We start from the raw sequence: 26936 nt of genomic DNA on the forward strand, positions 1-26936 counted from the left end.
CTTCACTGCGTGGGAAGCCCATCCTCCACGTCAGAATACTGGGTTCAAGTCCAGCTCTACTTCTGATCCAGCTTCCTGCTGATACACAGCCTGGGAGGCAGTCAGCAGTGACTCACGTAACTCAGTTCCTGCCACCCTTCTGGGAGACCTGGATTTAGTTCCTGGCTCCCAGGTTTGGTCTGGCCTGGTCCCAGCCATTTCTTAATGGCATTTAGGAAATAAACCAGCAGATGACAGATCTGTGTCTCTCAAATAAATAAAACACATTAATGTCTTGAAAAACAATTAGGAGGTGAACAGGAGTCACTGCATAGAGGAGGAGGGGAGAGACTGTGATGGTCAGGAAAGTGGCTCGCTGTTCTAACACCACCTGAGATGCCTGCGTCCCACTGCAGTGCTCCATTCATGTCACGGCTCTGCTCCTAACTCAGCCGCCTACGAACGCACACACTGGAAGGCGGAGTGATGGTTCATGTAGCTGGGCCCCTGACAACCCCCATGGGAGCCCTGCAGGGTTCCAGGTTCCTGGCTTCAGAATGGCCTAGTCCCAGCTACTGCGGTCATTTGGGGAGTATAGCAGCAAATAAGAAATCTGTCTATTTCTCTCTCTCTGCCTGTTAAATTTAAAAAGAAAAAAAGAAAAAAGCAAAAGTCTGCAATAGTAGGCAAAGATGGGATAGCACGAGCCAAGATAAAAACCTTGATTTTGTTTTGTATTTGCATTTAAACAGCAGCATATCCAGGTAAGTGGTTGGGGCAGATCACTGTGTGGCTACTAAGTTCACTTTCGTATTCACCTAGGGTCTTCTATTTGCAATATTTAACTCAGCAGTTTATGATAAGTGACTAACACTGTGCTCAATAAGATTAAAAAATATTAGCAAAGACAAAGGCCAACAGTGATAGAGCTTTATCATTAATATTAACTACTAAAATGGTTCTGACAGCTTTATAAGCACCATATTGCATTAGATAAAAATCGAATCTTTCTCAGCGCCGTTAGTCTTCAGAGAAATGCAAATAGAAAACCACACTGAGATGCCACTTTACAACCATAGGATGAGTGTAATCAAACAGACAGAGCATCACAAGTATTTATTAGTACGTGGAAAAACTGGAACCAGCATACATTGCCATTGAGAATACAAAATAGTACCGCCACTACGGAAAGAGTCTGATCAATCCTACAAGGCTTACACACAGTTCCATGCAACCAAGCAATTGCACTGCTAGGTGTACACCTAGGAGAAGCGATGACGAATGTCGGGCCTATAACGTGTGCACAGGTGGTCACAGCCGTTACCAATGACAGCCAAAACGTGCCAACACCATCACCAAGTGAAAAAGCACATGAACAAAATGTAGCACAGACACGTTATGACATGCCCGCAGAAAACAAACGCAGTGCTGACACAGCTACAACACAGAGGAGCCCTAAAAACACAGGAGGCAGGGGTGGGCGGCTGGCCTGGTGGTTAAGACGCCAGTGAAAATGACCAAGTCCCACCTCCGAGGATCTGTGTTCGAGTTCCAGCCTCAGCACCGGCTTCCTTATGCCAGCTCTGCAAAGCAATGGCCGCGGCTCAAATAACTGGGTTTCTGCAACCCATGTGGGACCTGGACTGAGCTCCCGGGCTGCCTGCTTTGCCCAGGTCCAGCCCAGCCATTGTGGCACCTGGGAAGTGAGCCAGCGGAGGAGTGTGCTCTCACGTTGCCAACTGATAGAAGCCAGTTACAAAGGCCCACAGAGGGACATAAGACACTTCCCACAGGGACAACAGGAGCACGGAGGGTGCCTGGACCTGGGAGGGGCTGAGCGGGGCTCAGGGCGGTTTTCTGAGCAGCGTGCAGGTTCTTTCTGCGGTGATGGAAACGCTATTTGGTTATGGTAATGGCTGCACGGCTCTGTGAACACAGTAAAAGCCATTTAATTGGGCACTTTAAACAGGTGAGCTGATGGTATGTGAATTTTATCTCAATAAAGTCATCTTTTAAACAGAAAATCTTTAATGATTGTTTCAAAATCCTATTTTCCGTTCCTTCAGGGAGCCAGTGATGTCCTTTCCCGACACAAAACATGGCAAAACCACCGTGCCAGAAAACTACCAGTATTCGGTGTGCACGGGCGGCCCTTCCTTCTAGAAAAACTAGCCTTCCAGTCACTCGGCAGTAAACAACCTACTTTGGCGGCTCTAACAGTGAGAAATTAGAAATGCTGACGCGCTCAGTACAAAAGGTGAGACAGAGTCTTTAACGACATCAAAATCAAAGATGTTTTTCTGCCAATCAATGTCATCTCCCCTGTGTCAGAACCCATTCAGTGACCTAAGAATTACCAACGGGTGTGACTTTCACAAGGTGAACTCCCACAGCTGAATCATCAGAAGGAAGAGGCTCGGCCAGAAAAAGAAAACGTGGCTCATGCAGCAGCTGTGGGGTCATGGGGAGGTGCTGAGCCTTTCCAAGCCGCATTTACTAAACCTGCAAAACGAGAAAAAGCCAGTTCTGACAGTCTCGTGATTCTGTAAGGACCTGATGACAGTCACCAGCAGACTCTGAAACTGCTGTCACACTAGTGAGCTCCGAATCTGGGGCACTGGGTGTGTGGCACAACTCAGACGCCAGGCAGGTGCAGCAGAGTTCGGCAGGCAATGAAAGACACGAGGCAAAAGGAAAGAAGTGTTCACCGTTCAGACTCTCAGAAGGCGGGGAATGGGAGCGCAGGGTGTAGCAGTTAAGAGGCTGCTCGGGCCCCTGCATGCCATAACCACAGTGTCGGGGTGCGAGCTCCCAACTCTGCTTCCAGTTTCACTAGGACCCTGCCCCAGCGTGGAAGACTTGGCCTGAGTTATGGGCTCCTGGCTTCAAGCCTGGCCCAAACTCCAGGCTGTGTGGTTACTTGGGGAATGAAGCAGTGGCTGGAAAATCTTTCTGTCTTTCTCTGAATGCCTTTCAAACAAATAAAAATCAATAAATAAAAAATCAAAAATAGACCGTGCGAAGCACCTCAATTAAGAATACATGAAAATATGAGATTTTAGATGAACAATTAACAACTATTTTCAAGGGTTTTTATAAAGCCATAAAACTGGTAAATTACATACTGATTCTGTGCATAAGCTCTAACTGCTAACAACTCCAGAGTCTGAAGTTATGGCTAAGGTAGTTCACCAAAAGTGTATTTGCTTATAGCCATGTCCCTGCTGTCCCCCACGTCAGGTGAGGTAAACAGACAGCCAGGGAAGCCACAGGGTACAAGACAGCAGCACGCAGAAAGCTCACCTTACAAAAAGGAAGCATGGGGCCACTGAGGAGCTGCAGTGGCTTCGGCCACCAGCACCCCCCATATCTGAATGCTGGTGCGAGTGTGATGCACACATCTGCCAATGTGCCCTTGAGGGCACTTGCAACTCACACTGGAGTCGGATGGAGTTCCAGGCTGCTGGCTTCAGCATGGCCAGGCCTGGCTGTTGTAGGCTTTTGGGAAGCAAACCAGCTGATAGAAAATCTGTATGTGTGTTTGTGGTGTGTGTGTGTGTGTGACTCTGCCTTTTCAACAAATAAATAAATCTCAAAAAATAAAACAGCAAACACGCTTTCACGTACACATAACTACACGTGAGTCCCACAAAGCATGAGTTGGGCGCTGAGGAACCTGGTTGACAATGCCTAGGTCTGAATATGAGCACAAGCTAGTTTTCTCGCCCTTTTTTATTTCAGTTTTTCACCCAGGCCCTCTGGTGTTACAGGAAAAGCACACACAGGCAGACTGACTGGCATTACTGCAAATCTACTCTCCTGGCTGGTTACCTGGCAACCAGGTGTCCTGTCCAGTCTTTTCCATCTCAGCCTTCCAGCAACAGCTCGACGGATCACAGTTGTTTCCTCCAGGCCGCTGCTGTGTGGCCTGCAAGCCCCAGCCTCATCAACAGAGAAAACGAGCCACACAGAGCTCACACTGCTTCAGCTTCCCTCGACTCCCACCCACAGCACACGTGTCTCCTACTCGTCCATCACACTGGGAAATCTCGACTTCCCACCCATAGCACACGTGTCTCCTACTCGTCCATCACACTGGGAAATCTCGACTTCCCACCCATAGCACACGTGTCTCCTACTCGTCCATCAGACTGGGAAATCTAGACTTCCCACCCATAGCACATGTGTCTCCTACTCGTTCATCACACTGGGAAATACACACCTGACTCAGCTTCGCTCAAGTGTCTGCCAATGCTAAGCGAGGAGCCACTTCATGCACAGTAATTAATGCAGACCCCACAGCAATCTCACAAGGTTAAGTATTCTGGTTAGAAAACGGAAGCTCAGATGATTTCTCCAAGGCTCATCATTAATGAATGACAGAAAACATATCTGAATCCAGGCTGTCTACAAACACACCCCTTGCCTCTGAAAAGAGGTCTGGGGCCACCCTACACCCGTAAACTTACTGTTACTCTACGTTCTTTCCTGCTTTCCTAATGAGCACCAAGATACTGAAACTGTCACACTTAAGTGAGCAGGCTGACTTACAGACTGCATGCAATATGATGGTACTCCAAAAAGTTCAAAACCTGGAACTAAAAGATCAATTTGTTTTAATGCCAAATGATTAAAATCAATGCACAGTTTTGATAATATTCATTTCCATTAATTTCTGATCTATTTCATATATCTGAATATGTTTATATATTAGTTACATAATGCAATTTTTAACCAAAATGATTTAGTGCCATCAGGGCTGAAAGGTAACTGACTCCTGAATTTCCAAGAAAAATTCTCCAACACCAGGTTATGCTGATACCCTCTTTCTGCTCATCTGCAGAGTAGAAACGACAGATGAAAACGTCCGCTTCTTCAGTTTCCCAACGACTTCTCAGCGTGGCAGAGACCAATTCCTCCCAAGACAGAAACTGACACCTACAGATACGGCTACCACATTTTACTACCACATTTTACGACTATGCCTTCCCTCGCTGGCTGCACAGCTTTCTCAGATGATTTTTAGGAAAACTTTACCGGTGTGAGTCTGCAGAGACTCATCCTGCATCTCCTGGCTTTATCATGCTGCTCACACAAAGGATTAATTCCCTCCATCCCGATCACATCGACCCCTTTGTCTTCTGTTTGAAGGGCGAAGCTGAACATGGTAAAACCCCATGAGAGCAGGAGCGGGAGTCTATTTTGCTCAATACTCTATCCCGACACCTACACAGAAGTCGATGCTGAGCAAACATTTGTTGTAACAAATGGCAGCAAGGAAGAAAACAGGGGGCCCTGGGGTGCCTTTGACAAAAGCCCCTGGAACAGATGTGTGAATGTGCTGAACACAGATGAGAATAAAGTAGGAGATTAGAAGTCGGAGTCTGTGTCTTTACGCTTTAGTCTAAAATGTGTTTGCTCGTAACAACACTCAGTTAAAATTTCTTTTAATGCAGTTTTCAGTAGCAGTTTTATCATTTGATTCAAAATAAGCCAAACAAAGACCAAAGAATAACGTGTGTATTTTAAACACACACATACAGCATCTTTTTGTGTAACTAAATCTGTATGCTAAAAGATAGCTCCTTGCAGAGCAGAGTGAGCTACCTAAATCCAATAAAGGATGCCACTTGTGTCTTCTGGTTCACAAGAAGTTTGCCATTCACTAATAAAATTCAGGAACCCACGCATATTTATCATTGCATTCGTTTTTCAACAAATACTGCAAAAGATTACACAGTGTGAGAAATGTCACCTAAATGCTAAAAATCCCTGTAAATATCAATTCTTAATGGTAGGTTCCTTGTGCATCATTAAAATGAATACCAGCTCTTGTCCACTTTCAGTAACTCTGAGCCCCGAATCCACCCACTTGTGAATTCACTACGATTCAAGTATCAGCTGTAGCTTGCCCATGAGTTTCCATTCCCCAAATTACGAGGCATTTCAGAAACTGAACACGGGAACCAGGTACGCACCTCCATCCATCCTTCTGGAGGTAACTGAAGGCTCCATCAACCACACTTGCAAAGAACTGGCCCCCAGTGATGAAGAGGGTGTTGATGGTGACCAACCGGCCTCTCAGGTTGGGTGGTGAGACCTCGGCGATGTACACAGGCACAGTCATAGAGGCAATACCTGTCAAGAAATAGGAAAGGGCAAACGTGAGACATCTACTCAAGACCTCCGCCGTTCTTCCCAACAGCCGGCATGGGTGTTTGCCACTGTGGCTACGATGCTGCTTGGGATATCCTCACCCACAGCAGGGTGCCCGGCTTCTGATCCTAATCCCAGCTTCCTGCTCATGTAGACCCTGGGAGACAGCAGTTGGGTCCCTGCTGTGCACATAGGAGACCCAAACTGAGTTCCCAGTTCCTGGTTTTGGCCTAAACCAGCCCCAACTCTCACAGGCATCTGGGGAAAGAACCAGCAGATGGGAGGTCTGTCTGCCTCTGTCTTCCTGTCTTTCAAATAAATGAAAAAATAATTTTATTGAAGACTCATTTTATTTATTTGAAAGGCAGAGTTACAGAAAGGGGGCGGGGGAGAAGTCATGCATCCACTGGTTCAATCCCCAGTTGGCAGCAATGTCTTGAGCTGGCCCAGCTGAAGCCAGGAGCTTCTTCCAGGTCTTCCACATGGGTGCAGGGGCCCGAGCATTTGGGCCATCATGTGCTGCTTTCCCAGACAGGGAAGCCGGATTGGAAATGGAATATCCGGTACTCGAACAGGTGCCCATATGTGATGCTGGCACTGCAGGTGGTGGCTTAACCCACTATGCTGCAATGCCAATCTCAAAAATAAAAAAAAGAATTATTATTTCTATATTAAGACATAAACATACATATATGGGCTTGATTTTCTATTTGAAATGGATTATCATCTTCTTAAAGATTTGGTGTGTGAAAGAAAAGGCTACCACAAAACACACCGAACACCAGATGAAGGGAAAAGTTTTACTCTCATATGGGGGAAACCCGACGGTTGCCTCCCCGTGCACAAGAGAAACAGCAGCCCATACTAGGAGAACAGGTCATAGATAGCTTTGTAGAGGTAAAGAAGTGGGAGCAGCGAATCCCGTCAGGATGGGGGAGGAGCTGGCGCTTGCATTTGGGCCATTTGGTCACTTGACTTCAAGTAAGTTAGGACTACGCTTACTGTACAAGATGGCAACGGGGCCAGAGCCCAGGACGGCATCCGGGGCTTGGAAGGCACCACAGAAGATGGCACCATGTTACTCTCAGAGTGTACTAGCTCGGGGCTTCCACAAGACACACAGAGCACCATGGGACACTCCAGTCTCGAGAGTACCATTTTTCACATTACCACGTGGAAGCCTAACATGACAACGCCGCTGAAGACCTAAGATAACCTTAGAGTGCCTACGAATGAGCCTTCTCACTTCCTCCAGATAAAAAACACAAAGACGGGGCGTGCACTGTGGCACAGCGGAAGCTGCTGCCTGTGATGCTGTGGTGTTTCCAACTTCCAACACTTCTGAGTAGCTCGCCTAAAACTAGTATCTAATCCATACTCAACAAAAAAAACTAAGCAGGGTTACTAAGAAAATTTAGTCTTTGTTTCTGCAGATGCTGCAAACTGACCCCTCAATTCAGCCAGAACCTCAGTATGTTGTATATCGGACTCACACAGAATTGACTTCAACAAGTTGACCTCAACGATGCCAAACAGTAGTGCGTGCTGAAGGCGGCAGCACCGAGAAGCCTGTGGCTGTGTTTTCTGCTGGCAGTGCCATCTGTCACATTTCCTACAGTAAGAGACATTTCTCAACCATCTCAGTAACTACAAGAGATGTGCTTCTCAATGACTGATACTTCTGTTGTTGATGCCCATTAAAAATCGCATAGCATTTCTTGCTTCTCACTCTACAGAGACAATCGAAGAGATCTGCCTCTCTCTGCCCAGTGTTATGGGCTTCATATTTGTTTTGTGAACTAAAATGCCTTCTGATATCCTGATGCGCTAAATCTTCACTTTTATAAATATATTTTTCACTCTTTTTATTAGTTTTGTATTTGAACAAGCCAAATAAATGGACAGACCGATCAAAGTAATATGTATTTACTCATGAAAAATTCACTGTGTTATTTACAACAACATGCACACAAGTCAGACTCCTAAGTCCCAGAGCTGGGGTCAGCACTGGGTGGGAAGCAGGTTAAGCTGGTGTCACATATGAGCACCAGTTCAAGTCTTGACAGACAAATCCTCTACATTGATCCAGCTCCTTGCTAATGTACCTGGGAAAGCAGTGGAAGATGGCTCAACTACTTAGGACCGCAACCCACGTGGGAGGCCCAGATGGAGTCCCAGACTCCATGCCTTGGGCTAGCGCAGTCTCACTTGTGGCCTTTTGGGGAGTGAACCAGTGGATGGAAGATCTGTCTCTGTGTGTGTCAGAATGCCCTTCAAATAAACAATTTTATTTAAAAAAAAAAAAAAACTCAGAAGTACACATGGTTATTTCCACCAATGTCATTTGTTAAATAGCATTTGTCAATATATAGACACTAAAAATAATCTTATGATTTTATGAGCTTCACAGACTAACAGGCATGTGTTAGATGTTGTCTGTACAATTAAATCATTACCTACACAGCTGAAAATTTCCACTTGACTGCTAAGCCGTTTAACAGCACAGACTACCCCCAAAATCCTTCATTTAACTTGGAAAGAAGAAACGTTTGCTGCCAATGTTGACAACTTAATTGCATATTCTCTTAGCTCTTTTACTTGTACAACATCTCGATCAACTTTTAAAAACCAAACACCAGTTCATCATTTGGATTTTGTTTGCTGCTTCAGTGTGGTCGTTAATAGCAACTCAGCTGCTCCCTTCAGTCCGGGAGCCACGACCACTGTCTAGACCGCAAGTCCCGGCAAAGGGGAAATCAGGAGGATGGTTTATAACACCAGAGCACTGACAAGCAATAGGCAATGGCAAGAAGAGAAGACTAGAGAACCAGAAGGGACAAAACCACCCAATGGAGAGTTGGAGAGAAACCCAGAGGAGTGTTTAAACAACTGCCTGTACTATGTTAGAGAACTTACAGAGGGCCACCACCTGACTTAATCCTCAAAAATGCCTGGGAAGCCCAAGTGCTTGGGCCCTGCACCTGCATGGGAGACCAGGAGGAAGCACCAGGCTCCGGGCTTCAAATCGGCGCAGTGCACCGGCCATGGCGGCCATTTGGGGAGTGAATCAATGGAAGGAAGACCTTTCTCTCTGTCTCTCTTTCTCTCTAACTCTGCCTGTAAAAAAAAAAAAAAAAAAAAAAAAACTGCCTGGGAAGGACATGTCCCCTGCTCTCCCTCTCCAGGAGTAGGGCCTAGACCCAGGGCGCATGAAAAAGGAGTGGAAGAACCAGGCAGTGAGACCCCAAGCAAGGAGTTTAGGGGCTGAGCATCACACCCAAGGGTGGGCTCTGCCACCAGTGGATTTCAACTCCAACCTTGCCTCTTTCCAGCTGGGTACACAGAGCAACTTGCTGCAGCTTTCTGGGCCCCCAACTCCTTGCCCATAAAATGTGAAGAATCGCAATAAAAGTCTCAGGGACCCCCGCAGAGGGGTTGAGAGAGTTCAGTGAGTGAGTACAGCACAAGGCTTTGTGTCTAGCATACGGAAGGCAGGCGGCAGCATCAACAATCATTTCTCTTATCACCATTATCTCTAGCTGTGAGGCATCCCTATTGTTTCAATTTATTTCAATCTGGATTACGTGTGGATGTGATAAACACAAACAAGAAAAGATACAAAGGAAGCTACATGCAACCCCTACTGACAAACACTTGCAATCAAACTTCACAATGACACGGGACGGGTGGGGGTGAAGCTCTACCCTGAGTTCTAACTTGTGATGCTGGCAACTGTTGCACACTGACCGTGAGTGGACAACAGCTACCAAAGATCCAGCAGACAGTTCTGCACAGAGAAGTAGAAGCTTTAGGGTGGGCATTGTGGCACAGTGGGTTAAACCACCCCTTGCAACGCGGCCATCCCAGATCGGAGCAGCAGTTCCAGTCTGGCTGTTGTGCTCCCAATCCAGCTCCCTGCTAGCATGCCTGGGAAAGCAGTAGAAGACGGCCCCAGAACTTGGGACCCCGCCACCTGTGTGGGAGACCAGGATGGAGTTCCTGGCTCCTGGCTTCTGCCTGGCTCAGACCTGGCTGTCGGCTGCCGCCTGGCGAGTATACCAGTGGGCAGAAAATCAATCCCTCCCTCCCTTTCTGTTGCTCTGCCTTTCAAATTAATAAATTAATTTAAAAACTAAAGAAGAACAAGGAAGAAGAGGGGAGCAGCCGCAGCAACATGAGCCTTAAGACATAAGGAATGACACAGGGTCTTCGGAGAAGCAGATAGAGAGACCAAGACAGAGTAAGTGTGTGGATGACGTGGGGGAGGGAGAGACCCAAGCATCTGAATAGTGGACAGGAGAAAAAGGCATGATCACATCACATTTGTAAAGAATCATTCTGGCTGGAGTATGGAAAAGTGATTGCAGCTGACTAACAAGTCTGAGAAGTCTTCACAAAGCTTGTGGAAAACAAAATTGAAAATAAAAATTATGAACTTTATTCTTCAACAGCTCCATCAAGTTCAAGACACTACTGCAAGCAACAGTATCGGCCACTGAGTCCATCCCTACAGTACCAAGCATGCCAGGGGTAACCATGTCAATGTGCTCCTTTTTACATGACCAACTGAAGGAAGACGAGTGTCCCTTAAAGATCAAGATGAGAAAACAGTCAGAGAGAGTCAGAAGGAGTCAAGTCAGGACAGAGAGACACACACTTAATGGTTTCCCATGGACACCCACAAAACTGCCCTCCTGTGACAAGAGCAGTAAGCAGGAGCCTTGTGGTGGAGAAGGACCGTGGTGAAGTTTTCCCAGGTGTTTCTTGCGAACATTTTAGCTGACTGCCTCAAAATCTTCTCCTAATAAGCAAATATTCTTGTGCTTTGGCCTCCAGAAAGCATCATAATGTCTTCAGCAACCCCCAAAACACTGTTTCCATGACGTTCTTCCCCTGAGCAACCCACTTCTGCTGCGACTGGACCACTTCCCGCTCTATGGAGCCATTGCTTTGACTGCGCTTTGTCTTCAGATCACAGCACGTAAGCCAGTCTCATCTCCTGCTCCAGCTCTTGACAGCAAAGCTTCAGGACCTTGCTCCCACTTGTTCAAAGTCTCCACTGAAAGCTCTGCTCTTGTCTACAGCTGATCTGGGGAGAACGGTCTTAGTACCCATCAGCATAGAGTCTGCTATACTTGGATTTTTCAGGCAGCACTGTGTAAGCAGGACCAACTGAGACATCTAAGGAATTGGCTATCACATCTCCAGTCGGCTGTCAGACCTCTTCAGCTAGGACATGAACAATATTAACTTTTTTCTCACAAACTGGCATGGATGGTCTTCAACGTGGGCTTCGTTCTCCACACTGTCTTACACCTTCTTAAAACGTGTGACCCTTTTGTAAACAGCAGACTTCCTGAGGCACTGCCCTGTACAATTGTCACAGAGCATCAGGGTTTCACCATTCTTCCACCGAAGCTTCGTCATCAATCCGATTTCTATTCTTGCTTCAGTTTTAGCAGAATTCATGGTGCACTGATAAGAGCTCTTTTTATGGTGATGTTTTATTCTTCTTACTGTCTCAAATGAGATCCTATTCAGACATGCTATAATACGTTGCACAGGATTATTCTGGTGTAAAAGAATTTTTAAATCCATGCGCAGTTCACAACATGCATTGTCCGTGAACAATCTGAACACCCCCTGTGCATTAGCAACAGTGGAGATGGAGTGAAATGGGGAGATGAGAGAAGTAAATGCTGTTTCTGGGATAAGGAGGGTTTGGGTGGGATTTGAGGGAGAAAGGAAGTCGGGATGACGTTCAGATGTCTGGAATAAGAGGCCAGGAGCATGCTGGGTACTTTGCATAGAGATAAGGAAATGCAGGAGGAGGAGGAGGAGGTTTGGGAGGAAGATAACCAGGTTATTCCTTATCAGGTTAAGTCACGGCCAGATTGAGTCAGAGATGAGGTGTGAAATACACAGGCGGCCAGCGAGCCAGCTGAGTCCTACGTACACGGGGATGCTCCCAGTCACTCTCCTACCTCCATATCCAGAAAGTCTTTGCCAGAATAACCAGCCTCTCTTTTTTAGCTCCCGAACCCTCAAGGGAGAATCTGGACCTTCTCAGCCTACTTTCTGAGCTCTATCCATGCTTGCTGGGCACAAAAGGTCGGAGACCAAAACAAAACAGCTGAGCGATTTGGTTTGTTGGGAGAAGTTCAGAGGCAAAGACACAGGAGACAGTGGGGAGTGAGCCTTGAGTGGGTGGAAGGGGGCATTACAGACAGCTGGAGAGACGGTGCTGAGTGACAGCCCACATGCTCCTGTGTTCCCAGCAGGACACGGAGAGGAGCAGTGCTGCTTCTCCACGGCTTCTACTTCCGGCACCAGATGTCTTTCGAGGCATCTTCAATGAGGGGCTGGGCCAAGTAGGGCATGGGAGGGAGACACCACCAAAGGTGCTGCTGTGCGGCTGATGCACAACACGGCAACTATGGGAAGGCATCAGACCACTCAGACACGGAACAGGCAAACAGCGCCCACCACAGTCCTCAGAATTCCCATCATGAAAGGACTGCAGTGGGGGAGGAAATGAGAACACAGACGCCCAGCACGCATCTCCCTCTCCTGCAGACGCCTGGTGACCTCGGAGGGCTTCTCCTGGGACCACAGTGTCACCCTCCGGGAGGCAGGCAGCACAGACATCATTCATGGCCCTCTAGGACAGGGAGAGCCTCCTCTGGAGCTGCCTAGTAAGATTTTCTGAAACTCACAGAGCAACCTTGGCTCAGAGAGGGCCCCCAACCCTTGAAATGTGCATTCAAGAACCCAGTGCTAAGCCTAGTGTAGAACTTGATTCTTCAGAAATGCTCAGAAACACCTTTACTTCTGATCCTCCTATCTGAGCTGGAGCACATACTGCATGCCAGGGACCCGATGGCATCCTCTCTTCCCCGTCCCTACCACCTGCTGTGGGACTGCCACCAGGTGTATCAGCAAAGAATAAGAAATCTGAGGGGGCCAGCACTGTGGCATGATGGGTAAAGCTACCACTTCTGATGCCTCATTCCGTGTTGGAGTGTGGAGTCCTGGCTGCTTGGCTTCCAATCCAGCTCCCTGCTTGAGCGCCTAGGAAGGCTGTGGAAGACAGCCCACGTACTGGGGCCTCTGCCACCCACGTGGGAAACCCGGAGGGAGCTCCTGGGTCCTGGCTGTGGCTTGGCCCAGGCCCAGAACGTGCTCTCACTCACGCCCTCTCTCTCTCAAGTAAATCAATTCTTACAAAGAAAAATGGGAAATGAAGTATATTACTTGAACAATTTTGAGCTAATTTTAAAACTTGATGAAAGCAGACAAGTAGAAGGCTCCATGTTCACTCCCGTCTGCCCAATACTATTTGAGTATGGTAGGCAAAGACCCTGTTATCTCATCTTCTGTTCACAAAAACAACCCATGCAAACCACAACTGATAGATTTTTAAACATGAAACCTACTTCCATAAAACTTCGGACATTAACTTTTGATATCCCCAAATCTGCTTCCTACTTCAGAGAAATAAATGAATTTCTGTCTCTAGACAAAGCTCATTGTTCCAAAAGATGACAGTTAGGTGAAACCACTTAACTCTAAAGTCTGTTTTAAATCACTACTATGTTCTTGTGTAACTCCTCCTTAGATTTAGATAAACCACAGAAACACACAAATGCATGAGCAAGAACTTCTCCTGTTTTCCCCTGAAACACTGCTGTAAAGAAAGGAAAAGCATCGAGCCTCATATTTTTGCTCTGACACCATAAGCTGAAGATGATGATGTGAGATTCCTCCAAATTAAAACTTGAGCACTACATGGAGAAAACGGACCATACATAAAATTTAGCAGACTCAGCAGAGTTTTTGATTTCCAATCATTCAATAAACGTCTAATAAAGAAAAAATTAATCATCTTTAGTCCGTGCTAAACTCATGAACTGAAATCAACACCAAGAATGGAGTGATGCAAGCCGTTGATGCTAACTTATTAGAGTAATCCTAAGGCCCCAAACACCATGTTGCATCGTTTCCTGATAATGCTTACAAGTTCGATCTCTTACAATGCAATAAGGTCTACATCGATGAAAACTCATTACCACGCCTGGCAGGAGGAGCGGCCCAGAGCAGAGCAGCTGGATACCCCACCCCCGCCACGTGGCCAGGCTGACTCACTGTCCAAACAGCAGAGAACGCGCCAGGGTGCAGAAGCCAGCTTTCAAACCTGCTGGAAGCCCTTTGAAAGGCCTGAGTCAGAACGGTAAGTAATTTCATAACCAAATAGCATTAGAAAGCCTGCTGCGATGGATAGAGCCCCACGAATCCCAGCACCTCCTAGCATGAGCCAGGCAGCCGCTAATTAGCTTGTCAGAGGCACATGAAGCTGCCTCTTAATAATAATGCTGCTTGAACAGGAGGATTATGATGTCCTAATTTCATTTTGTAAATTAATGCTTCATCATCTCTAAAGAAGGGATTTTAATAAAAGGAGCAGAACCAGTCCAGGGAAACAGGGCCTCTGGCTGCGCTGTCTCAGCTCAACGCTCTTGCCCACAGTGGATGTGTGCATTCTTCCACACAGTCAAGCTGCTACAGCTATGGGGCTGCTGACGACTCAGAATCCAGCCCTCCCTTTCCTCCAGGACGGCGGAAGACAATCAGAAAGGATGCCAGGCAACTTCCCATGGCACTAGGCCTCAAACCCAGCACGAAAGGGCTGCAATGAAAGATGCGAAGGAGGCAGGATTACTGTGTGTAGGGAGATTAAGAGCACAGCCAACATTCTCGAGTCCTAAGGAGCTCTTAACAAACCCAGGGACGGTGCCAGGCAGTCTCTGCCGGCCTGTAGGGACCTCTCCCTCTGGGTGACTTGACAACACTCTGTCCATCTGCCCATGTCTTTCGTCACTGTAACCTCTCAGTCCAGTCTGGACTGTGTTCGTTTCTTCAAGCTGGATTTCAAGTTTTTAACTCTGCCTTTCAAAAAAATAAATAAATCTTTAAAAAAAGGAAATCCCCCATTGCTGAATGCCTACCAGATGTCCAGGTGTGGTCTTGACACCCAGGCAAGTTGTAGCACAGAAAACAAGGGGGCTGTGACCACCCCATTAACAGAGAGGCAGAGGTAGAGAGAGAGAGGTCTTCCATCCGCTGGTTCACTCCCCAAATGGCCTAAACAGTCAGAGCTGGGCCAGTCTGAAGCAAGGAGCCTGGAGCTTCTTCCACGTCTCCCAGGCAGATGCAAGGGCCCAAGCACTTGGGCCATCTTCTACTGCTTTCCCAGGCAATAGCAGAGAGCTGGATCAGAAGTAGAGTAGCTGGGGTTAGAATCAGTGCCCACATGGGATGCCAGCATTGCAGGCAGCAGCTTTACCCGCTAAGCCACAGCACCAACCCATCAACAATTGGGGATTGGTGCTGTGCGGTGCATACAATAAATGCATTTTTATTTTCTATCAGGGTTAGCTGATTGGTCTTTAACTCAAAGTAAACATAAGTTAGGGAGAATGTGGAAACCGCAGGTAAGAAGCATGGTAAACAAAAATCACCTTTTATCACCTACAGGTAACCACTGCTGAGATCTGGTTACAACTTTCAGTATTTTTCCACAAGGTCATTACTTTCATTTGCGATGCTGCAAACGTTTTACTTCTCTTTAAAACAGTCTTATCTCTTTAAGAGGGGCCTCAAGTCTTTGTAAGCTGGGCAGAAATATCAGTTATTACATCACTTGTGATGACAACCAACATGCAACTCCAGTGGTCAAAGTAAGCAGTCCAAGAAAACACCTCCTTCCACAGCCACATGCAACCGTCTGGACACCAGTTTGGAATCCTTGTGGTACAAAACATTTTAAACGGCAACACTGGAATATGCAGATTCACATAATTCACATAACCACTGCCGTCTTGTTCCACACACACTGGAGGAGCCTGCAGCTTTCAGGAACTGAAAGCAATGTTCTGCCTCTCTAGGAAAACATTCATGAACTAAAACTAAGAGTTTCATCTCAAAAAATGAAAACATCAAAAAGAGAAGGAATGTTCCTGGAAGGCACAGAGGAGGTGGGAACTTCTTGATGGGAGGAGATATCCTGAAGACTGTTGGGGCTGCGTTGAGGAGGTTTCAAAGGTACGGGGAGTCAGCCGTGTGGGAGGCTAGAGAATAGAAGCCTTTACGGCTGACTTCAGAGCGCCCAAAGGTTTAATAAGAAATCAATATGCTTCCCCCCACGGCAGTGAAGTCAGCAAACGGGAGCCCAAGTAGCGCTTCATCACATTTAACTCCACGTGACATGGAGACAAAGATGCGCAGAGGTCAAGCAATCCCACGAACCTAAATGGGAGCTAAAAGGCTATGAATCACTTACGTGCAGATTTTAATTGCAAGGTGCTGGTGAGACACACAAGGGATATGCATGGAGCAAGGTGCACCCAGGACCAGAACCAGGCTGTAGAAATATTTATGCAATACATATATACAGATGAGGAGCAAAGTAGAAGGGATTATTTTTTTATTTTATTTATTTATTTATTTATTTTTTGACAGGCAGAGTGGACAGTGAGAGAGAGAGACAGAGAGAAAGGTCTTCCTTTGCCATTTGTTCACCCTCCAATGGCCGCCGTGGCCAGCATGCTGAAGTTGGCGCACCGCACTGATCCGAAGACAGGAGCCAGGTGCTTCTCCTGGTCTCCCATGGGGTGCAGGGCCCAAGCACTTGGGCCATCCTCCACTGCACTCCCTGGCCACAGCAGAGAGCTGGCCTGGAAGAGGGGCAACCAGGACAGAATCCAGTACCCCGACCGGGACTAGAACCTGGTGTGCCGGCGCTGCAAGGCGGAGGATTAGCCTAGTGAGCCACAGCGCCGGCCAGTAGAAGGGATTATTAAGATGCACTAGAGTAGCAAAATATCAAATGAACACAGCTTATGCCCCCCCAATTCACAACAAATTATTTCATTTATTTGAGAGACAGAGAAAGAAGCAAACACAAATACACAGAGATGGAGAGAGGAAGAGAGAGAGAGAAACGTTCCCGCCCACAGGTCACTCCGAAATGCCTGCAACCAGCATGAATGGACTAGGTGGAAGCTGAGAGCCAAGAATCAATCCAGGTCTCTTCACAGGGGTAGCAGGGACCCAGAAACTTACAGCATTGCATGTCAGCAGGAAGCGACACTGGGAGGGGAGTGGGAACTTGAATGTGGCTACTCCCATACGGGAGGTAAGCATCCCAAGCAGCACCTTTTTTTTTTTTAAGAATATTTATTTATTTATTTTGAGAGACAGGGTAGAGAGAGAAAGAGAGTGAGAGTGAGAGAAGGAGAGAGAAGGAGAGAGAGAACTACCACGTGCTGGTTCACTTTCCAGATGGCCACAAGGCTGGAGCTGATCTGAGGCCAGGAGCCAAGAGCTTCTTCCAGGTCTCCCAGTCCTTGACAGGCCCAAGCAGCTGGACCACCTTCTACTGCGTTCCCAGCCACAGCACGGAGCTGGGTCAGAAGAGCTGCAGCTGGGACATGAACTGGCGCCCAAATAGGATGCTGGTGCTGCAGGCAGAGGCTTAGCCTACTAAGCCACAGCACCAATCCCCAAGCGGCATCTAAACCACTGTGTCAAATGCCCGAATAAACTCCTTCATTTTTTTAAGCCATTCTTCAGTATAAAAACATATGATCTTGTCTAGAAGAAGTACTTGAGAGAGCCATGAGGAGGGAAGAGACAACTGAATGAAATTCAACAAGGACACAGGTGGGGTGAGTAAGGGCAGCAGGAGCAATAAAAATTTAACCACAGAAATTATCCACAGTATCGGGAGGAAACACCCTTTGGAAGCCCACAGAGAACAGAACTGTCCCCTGTGAGATCTGAATCCAAAGTACGGGACAGCAACCAGAGATGCTCTCCAAGAAAGGAAAGCATGGGAAATTAAAATGACAAAAGACACTGTTGAAACAAGAAATCACTAAGAGGCCTAAAAGGTCTGGGGTGCAGGTGCTAAGGGAGAGAAAGGGACTGGGAAATTCTGTAATTTGAGAAAATAACAAAAACTGATTTAAAAAAATGTATTTTATGCTAGGGCAGGAAGGAGAAGCCTGGGTTCTCCACAATGTCATAAAAAAGCAGGCCACTGCAGAGGACTGGGAACTGACGAGGAGAGTTTTTTTTATGTTGCGGGGTGTCTTTCAGGAGTGGGGATGTGAAAGTCATTGTCAGGAAAAATTTCAGATGCCCTTAAGAAGCACCCCCCCAACCCCGACCACCACCACCACCATATCCTATCTTTAAAACTACCTCTTAACCAGTCAGCAACACGACACACAGCAAAGCTGCTTTCAATGCTCTGAGTGTCTGCCCTTCAGACTGGATTACAGACCCCACCAGAACAACCAGCCCACGGGGCACTCCCTCTGCCCCCTCATCCAAGCTTTCTCTCTTCTCTCAGTCCCTAGCGGCACCCTGCTTGAGTCATGTAGACAGAACTTCTGGGCTATCCCCTGACCACTTCGAACCACCAGCTGAGTCCTTATTTGACCAAAAAGGTCTACTTTTCTTTTAATGTTCAAAAAAGCACAGGTTCACAGAACATCATAATGTCCATCTTACTTAAGAAAGATCTCTATTCATGGTTTCTGAGTTGCGTAAGGTAGTGAGGAGTGTCTGAGCCGCCCACCAACAGATGTAATCTTGCTCAGCCTCTCCTAACATTGCCTTTCCATCTGCAGCAAATGAACGCATCTATGCTTACACTTAAAAATCAGTAAGCGGAGTAAAATCCTGACCAGGGCAAAATGCAAGGGGAAAAGCTGTATTTTTAAGCTATCCAGGCAGGCACATGAAACTGATTTTGCCAAACTCTTCACAAACGATCCACGGCATCTGTGGGAATCTAACTACAGTAAAAATCTTTAAAGATCTATTTATTTATTTGAATGAGAGAGAGAGAGACAGAGATGGAGAGAGAGAGATGTTCCATTTGTTGGTTCACTCTTGAAGCATCCACACTGGCTAGGGGCCAGGCCACGCTGAAGCCAGGAGCCAGGAGCCAGGAGCTTCATCCAGGTCTCCCAGATGGGTGGCAGGGAACCAAGCACTCAGGCCATCTGTGGCTACTTTCCCAGACATTAACAGGGAGCTGCATCAGAAGCAAAGCAGCCATGACTAAAATCAGTGCCCATAAGGGATGCTAGCATAGCAGGCAGCCATTTGACCTGCTGTGCCACAACACCCGCCCCTAACGGTAATAAATTTTAAAGTGCTTGGGGATGGGCATTGGCCAGTCAACCTGTGCTTTCTCTCATTGACTTAAACGGGGAGTTATTCCAAGGTAAGCTTTCCAAGACACTTTAAAAAATACTTATTTACTTGAAAAACAGAGTGACAAAGAGAGAGATCTTCCATCTGTTGGTTCACTGTCCAAATGGCACAACAACCAGGACTGGCCAAGCCCAAAGCCAGGAGCCTGGAATTCCATGTACGTCACCCACATGTGCCATTCTCTGCTGCCTCCCCAGACACATTAGCAGGGAGCGGGACTGGAAATGGAGCAGCTGGGACCTGAACCTGCACTCTGATACGGGACACAAGTATGGCAGCTTAACCCAATGCTCCACAACACCGGCCCCTTGAGGATGCTTTTGAAATATTAGTGGGGAGAGTTGATCAAAGCACAATAATAAGAATAAAGAAAATGAAGCAAAGACTATACTGAGGGGCTCTAGTCCTGTACCCCAAACAGAGAGGCTAAGTTTTTAGGTTCTCTTTACACATGCAGCCAAACAACCGCTTTCACAGACGTATCCAAGATCAAGTCTTCCTTCCACGGAGATGCCGAAATCCAATGCATGCACACAGAAGTCCAAGGCTGCTTACAGAAGTCTCTCCAACAGCAGGCACTCGTCACAGCGCCTCATCTCACAACCTGTGGTCTCAATGGCTTTGCCTGTAGGGTCTGCACAGAGTGCGTGGGAGCCTCAGATCCAGGAAGGGTGATAAGCAAGATGTCCTAACCACAGAGCCAGGACATTGTCAGACACAGACTCCAAGGGCCAGGCCCAGCACGGGACCAGCCAGCTGACTGTGAAAAGGACAGGCCCGGCTCTCGCCCGCTGGCTTCAGAACAAGCTGATGAAAATGCATGGGCACATTATCCTCCTGGGCTTGGGAACATTTTTCACTCTGCACGCAGAGCTAGCAGCAGCTCTGACTCCGCTGGCACCATCTAGCTCCGGCCCAAATTAGCAGGTGTTGACGCTGGCATTATCGCTTGCTTCTCTGCCAGCCGCCTGAGACAGAGATCTGGCCGGAAGAGAAGCTGCGATTTTCCTTGACAAAGGATGGGGTGAATGAAGCGACAGCACTGCTCCCACGCACACGTCCTAATGCTCTAACTGTAAAAACGCCTACTCACTGTCTTACCCTTATCAACCACAGTTTACCCCATCTCCACCTGCAAGTGCACTGAGAGCCCGTTTCAATCGCTTGTCCACACAGGAAGCTAATACTCCACTGCAGAGAAAACAGCACACGCAGAACCATCAGAGGACTGCTGGATGAGACAGACAGGCCCGGGAGGATGTGGAAGTCATGACAGCTGAGTACCAGGTGACAGATACACTCCGGAAGGGCATTCACACTCTGCATTTTCCAAGGTTAACTTCACCTGGATAGAACTGCTACAGTGAGAAGCCTTAAGTGTAAAACTTAAAAACGTCCATCCGTTCCCCCTGTCTAGGAACTCCGGAACCCTACTTCCTGTTTTCAAAAATATCCCAACCGTATGCCTGCATTCATCTTAAGCCTTACGGGAAGGCATGGGAAATCAGAAAAGGCAATGTCCATGTATATCTCTGTCTTTGAAAAACTACTAAAGTAGGAGACAAGAAATCTGCTTGCTGCTGCAACTTCTCTATTAAATTCCAGCAGACTTCTCATCACTAACAACAGAACCCAGAAGACACTGCCAATGCTGGCTTCACAGTGCAGTGAGAAATTACACGCCAGTCCATGTTTCTTGCCCAAGAAGAAAACACTTCTTTGAGCAAAATCCCTAAGTTAGGTAATTCTGAAAGTGTCTTTCACATAGACAGTGGCTATGAATGTACACTGCAAAATAAAGATACAGCAAGGGATTAAAACCACAGAAAGTGGAAAATACACAGGAAAATCTGTAAAACAAATTGTAAAAACCCACTGGCAATACCTTATGAATGCCAACTCCATCAAAGAATCAACCGATATAGCAACAGAACCAACGCTGGAGAAAGTCAAAGGGAGACTATGATGAAGACACTGTGTTACTTCTGACGACAATGTCGAATATGCAGGAGTGAGTGCAGTGGAGGGTGGCCCAAGTCCTTGGGCCCTGCACCCCATGGGAGACCAGGAGAAGCACCTGGCTCCTGCCTTCGGATCAGCGCAGTGCACCGGCTGCTGCACGCCAGCGGCAGTGGCCATTGGGGGGTGAACCAACGGCAAAGGAAGACCTTTCTCTCTGTCTCTCTCTCTCTTTCACTGTCCACTCTGCCTGTCAAAAAAAAAAAAAAAAAAAAAAAAAACCTTGGATGTTAAAAAATTTACACCAGCAAAATGCTATGTCCACACTAGCTGAAAGTTAAAAAAGGGTCTAAAAAAAAGGAAAGGAAAAAACAGGTAATTCTTCAAAAAGGCAAAAAGGAGAGAAAAAGCGGCATAAACAATTGAAAAAAAAAAGGCAACATGAAGCGGTAGACAGAAACTCAACTGCAATGTTAATTACAATACAGGTTGCAGAAGCCCAGGACCCATAAGCCATAGGTCCCCCTATGACCTCTGAAGGTTCTCTGGAATAAACTAAGCCCGAAGTCACACATGCAACTCCTCACTAGCCCCTCGGGATTCAGCTTAAATGCTCCCTTTCCTACATGGGAGGGGGAATGCAGAACCCAGACAATCTGAGGGGCTCTCAAGGATTATTAGGGAAATGAGGGGTCCTGGAGATGGAAAGAAGCGCCCAGGAAACTGAGGGAAGCCAGGGCGGAGACAGATCCTGTGCAGGAGGTCCCTCCAGGAGTGTGGTTCCATTCCTCCGTCGTCTCTGCTGACAGGAGATTTGAGAGTGGGGATGGAAGGCAATTAAGCTCCTTCTGCGGGTGGGTCCTGACGCAGAGAAGAGAAATCGAGACAGAGCCAGCCTCTGTCTGCCTTGGAGAGAAACAGCACGTGCTGAGGGGGACCTTGATTCCCAGTCTGCTTTTAGGGACTTTGCATTTCCTTTAGACCAACTCGCTCAACGAGCCACAAAAGGCCAGGTTTCTGGGGTGACATTCTGTGAGCCCCACCACGGTAAATGGATTAAACATGCCAGGCAGAAAGAAGAGCGATGAGCCTGGATTTAGAGTTTACACTTTACTGTTCGAGAGGAAACACAAGTAACAGGACAGTCACAGCACTGCAAGCACAGGGACCGGCACTGGCGCAGCAGGTTCAAGCCCTGGGCTGCAGCGGCAGCATCCCCTGCGGGCACCAGTTACTCCACTTCTGATCCAGCTCCCTGTTAATGCAACGGGGAAAGCAGCGGAAGATGGTCCAGTGCTTGGGCTCCTGCACACACACAAGAGACCCACTAGAAGCTCCTGGCTTCGGAGTAGCTCAGCTCCAGCCATGGCCGCCATTTGGGGATTGAATCAGCGGATCAAAGATCTCTAAGATCTCTCTCTGTCTCTGTAACTCTTTCATTTGAATATTTTTTTTTAAAATTAGAGCACAAGAACAAAAAAGTCTAATGAAAGAAAGCTAAGGTAGCCCTGGGAATCCAGACAACACTAAGTACGAAGCACACAATATTACTACCTACAGATCAAGAGGGTTACTGCATCATGACACAGTGTACAGTTCACTAGGGAGAGAAACTACAAGACACAGGGCCTAACAACACGACTTCAAAATACATGGAGCAAAACCTGACTGAAGCATAAGAAGAAAAAGACAAATCCACAAGCAGAATGATGGGCGACAGTAGCACATCTAAATCAATAAGACTCAGGAAACAAACACGCCATGAAAATAACAGGTGTGAACACTGCAGTTAACATGGACCAGCATCCAATTTATGAACTCTAACAATCCAACCAGTGAGGGGCACACATCCCCTCCAAGCACGGGGGCAGACTTCAGCCGCTGCCCGTGACGCCAGCACCCACTGTGAGTGCTCCCGCGATTCTAAGCCGTTCCACTTCTGTTCCAGCTCCCTGCTAACGTGCCTGGGAAAGCAGCAGCAGACGGCCGAGTGCTTTAGGCAGTGAATCTGAGGATGGGCAATCTTGCCTTCTGTCTGTAACGCAGCCTGTCAAATATATAAAGCAGCATTTATAGAAAATGACCACCCACTGGTCCATAACGCTAGCTCTCAACACAAAGGAGTCTTCGGAAAGCTCACGGAGGGGCCAGTGCAGTAGCACCGTGGGCTGAGCCTCCACCTGCATCCCATGTGAGCACTGGTTCATGTCTCAGCTGCTCCTCTTCCGATCCAGCTCTGCTACGGCCTGAGAAAGCAGTGAAGACAGCCCAAGTCCTTGGGCCCCTGCACCCACGTGGGAGGGACCTGGAAGAGGCTCCTGGCTTCAGATCAACTCAGCTCCAGACATTGCAGCCATTTGGGGAAAGAACCAGCAGATGGAAGACCTGACTCTGTCTGTAATTCTGCTTCTCAAATAAAAATTCTTTTTAAAAAAAGTGCATATGAAAAGTATATGATGAAAAATTCATCCATGGATTTCAAAAAAATCAGGTACCTACCTAAATTCAATTCCATTTTTCTACAACCTTTTTGCAATCCACTCATGTGTCAAAGGGCTAAGATAAAGTGAATCATGATTTCCAATTTTTACACCATCACACACACAAACAAATGACTTTAAAAGTTTTAATTAACCCAAACCATCTAACCAGATACTCAGGAAGTCAAGAGTACACTTTCATGCAACCCACAGGTCAAGGACAACAAACTGAATATTTAAATTTTTGGGAAGTAATAAAAATTATAAATACTACACATCAATCATTGTGGGACTGAACCAAAGAAGAATTTCTGTAAGAATTTTAGGCATTTCAGAAAATACAAGGTATTCACTGGGACAAAGTAGGGAAAGAGAGCCACCTAAAAAGCAAGAGAAAACAGATCCTAAAGAGCAGATGTTGACGAAAGAGAAGACAGGCCTAAGTAAGAGGACTAAAAACCAAAAGTTGGCTTCTGCAAAATCATTATTACATTTCACAAGAAAAAGCAACCCTAAGCAACTAGTACCCAGAATCAAGGAGCTCTTAACTGCAAAAATGGAAGACATGAAAAAGAAATAGAGACCCACCATCACTAACTTCACGCCTGTAAGTTTGAAAACATGGAAGAAATGGAGATATTCCTAGAAACATTTATTCAGGAAGAAAAGGAATACTTGGAACATCCTGTAATTATCAAGCACTGGATCAATGATCTAAAAAAATCAAAGTGTTTCTTCGCATAAGGAAAACTTCTTGTCTAGATGGCTTCCTTTAATTGTTCCCACAAACACTCAGGAGGCTAGAAATGCCATTCTTACACCAACTCTTCCATACCATCAGAAAAGGCAGCGCCCCCCACATTGAGAGACACCTCCCGGGGAACTCCTGCACCTCTGCCCCATCCCACAGGCCAGCACGCACTGACCTCTGTTCCACGGCCCTCTCAAAGATGTCAATACAGAACACGGCCATGTAAGACACACAGTTTCCCTCCAGCACTCAGGGCGGCTGTGAAGCGGTTAGTACCTCCTTCCTGAGCAAAATGCTAGCTGTCCCTTAGAACGTGTTTAATGAGATCCGCTGCTGAAGCACGACACACTCAGGTGGGCACCAGCCCATCCACGCAGGGTCTAGGGTGCAGGCACCAGCTGCCAAAGCGCTCATCCTCTGGGCACTGCTTCAGCTGTACACCCTCAACTGCCCAGCTGCGAGCAGGCTTCACACGTCCAAACCCAAAAGGCCAGCGCAGCGCCCGTCCCAATAATGAGCAGCTGAAAAAATTCTAGAACAATACAGTCAGTCCAAACAATCAATCCACTACACAGAAATGTATGATATCCCAGTACTGTAAAACTAGACCCCAATACAACAGTAATTAATGTAATTACTTTATGAAGGAAACAAAAATGAAATAGTACACGTGTGTATTAAACGATAGAAAATTCAGCATGGTTCATGATTTAAGAAAGCAAACTAAAAAAGGAAAATACTAATTTTGTAAAGAGAATTTATAAAAAAAAAAAAACATAACAACCACCATAAGTAACAGAAAAGAATTACAGGGACCAAGACAGGATCCTGCTGTCTCCACTTCTAGTTAACACTGCAGGTTCTTAGCAAAATAAGGCAAAAAATTATGTGTAAGACATGGAAAAATTATCATTCCTCCTATATGGTGTAATTATACATTTTTAAATCTAAAAAATACTATAGATAAGTTATTAGAATTTAATGAGTTCACAAGGGGCTTCCATAGCCTTGGAAACTCATGACTGGAGCATAGGGAGATTACTGATGCCATAGACAGGAGTGTCAATTGGTAAAGTCAACAACAGGAGTCACTGTGCACTTACTCCTCATGCAGGATCTCTGTCCTTAATGTGCTGTACATTGAGACTTAATGCTATAACGAGTACTCAAACAGTATATTTCACTTTGTGTTTCTATGGGGGTGCAAACTGTTGAAATCTTTACTTAATGTATACTAAACTGATCTTCTGTAAAAAAAAAGAAGAAGAAATTATCAATTCCCAACTTGACTCTCACTGGGATTAAACATGACAATAGGTCTGATCTGATTTCATCATCATTTAAAAAATCATCTATTGGCCGGCGCCGCGGCTCACTAGGCTAATCCTCCGCCTAGCGGCGCCGGCACACCGGGTTCTAGTCCCGGTTGGGGCGCCGGATTCTGTCCCGGTTGCCCCTCTTCCAGGCCAGCTCTCTGCTGTGGCCAGGGAGTGCAGTGGAGGATGGCCCAGGTGCTTGGGCCCTGCACCCCATGGGAGACCAGGAAAAGCACCTGGCTCCTGGCTCCTGCCATCGGATCAGCGCGGTGCGCCGGCCGCAGCGCGCCGACCGCGGCGGCCATTGGAGGGTGAACCAACGGCAAAGGAAGATCTTTCTCTCTGTCTCTCTCTCTCACTGTCCACTCTGCCTGTAAAAAAAAAAAAAAACAAAAAAACAAAAAACAAAAAAAAAAAATCATCTATTATTTTTCACTTTATGTTTCTGTGTGGGAGCAAACTGTTGAAATCTTTACTTAATGTATGCCAAACTGATCTTCTGTATATAAAGAGAATCGAAAATGAAAAAAAAAAAAGAATTTAATGAGTTCAGCAGTGTCACCCAAGTTTTAAAAAACAGGAATAAATCTACTATGTATCTACACACCAGCAACAACCTAGAAGCAAAAATCATAAATGTCATTAATAAATAGTAGCATAAAACTAAAGTCCAAACACTAAATATAAAAAAGACTGCAGGAAAAAAACAGAAGACTTTGACTTTGTGATCCTAGAGAACACGTAAATGCCGACAGATTTACCATGTTTGTGGGACAGAAAACTCAAGAGCATAAACACGCTAATACTTCCCAATTGACATACACGTTCATATCAATTCATATAAACATTCTAAGCTTCTGGGCTTCTTAAACTTGGAAGGTGGAAGAAATAATTAAAATTGTAACCTGACAGTGATAGAAAACGTGGGACCAGGAATAGCACTTTAGAGAAAAACTAAGGAGGACGTGTCCTCACACACACCAAGACCTGTCCGCCCAGACTACCATG

The 26936-nt window shown here is 46.5% G+C and overlaps 1 protein-coding gene across 4 annotated transcripts in view; it reads right to left on the bottom strand.

The window, feature by feature from the left end:
* SLC2A13 (solute carrier family 2 member 13) overlaps nucleotides 1–26936 on the bottom strand; it is a 342499-nt gene that overhangs the window by 254945 nt on the left and 60618 nt on the right. For all 4 annotated transcript variants that reach the window (XM_070049659.1, XM_051850398.2, XM_051850399.2 and 1 more), the window contains exon 2: nucleotides 5958–6117. In XM_070049659.1, coding sequence (XP_069905760.1) covers nucleotides 5958–6117 — 160 coding nt within the window. The remainder of the gene's footprint in view (nucleotides 1–5957; nucleotides 6118–26936) is intronic.

This window comes from Oryctolagus cuniculus, chromosome 9 (genome assembly GCF_964237555.1).
Source record: "Oryctolagus cuniculus chromosome 9, mOryCun1.1, whole genome shotgun sequence".
Taxonomy (NCBI): domain Eukaryota; kingdom Metazoa; phylum Chordata; class Mammalia; order Lagomorpha; family Leporidae; genus Oryctolagus; species Oryctolagus cuniculus.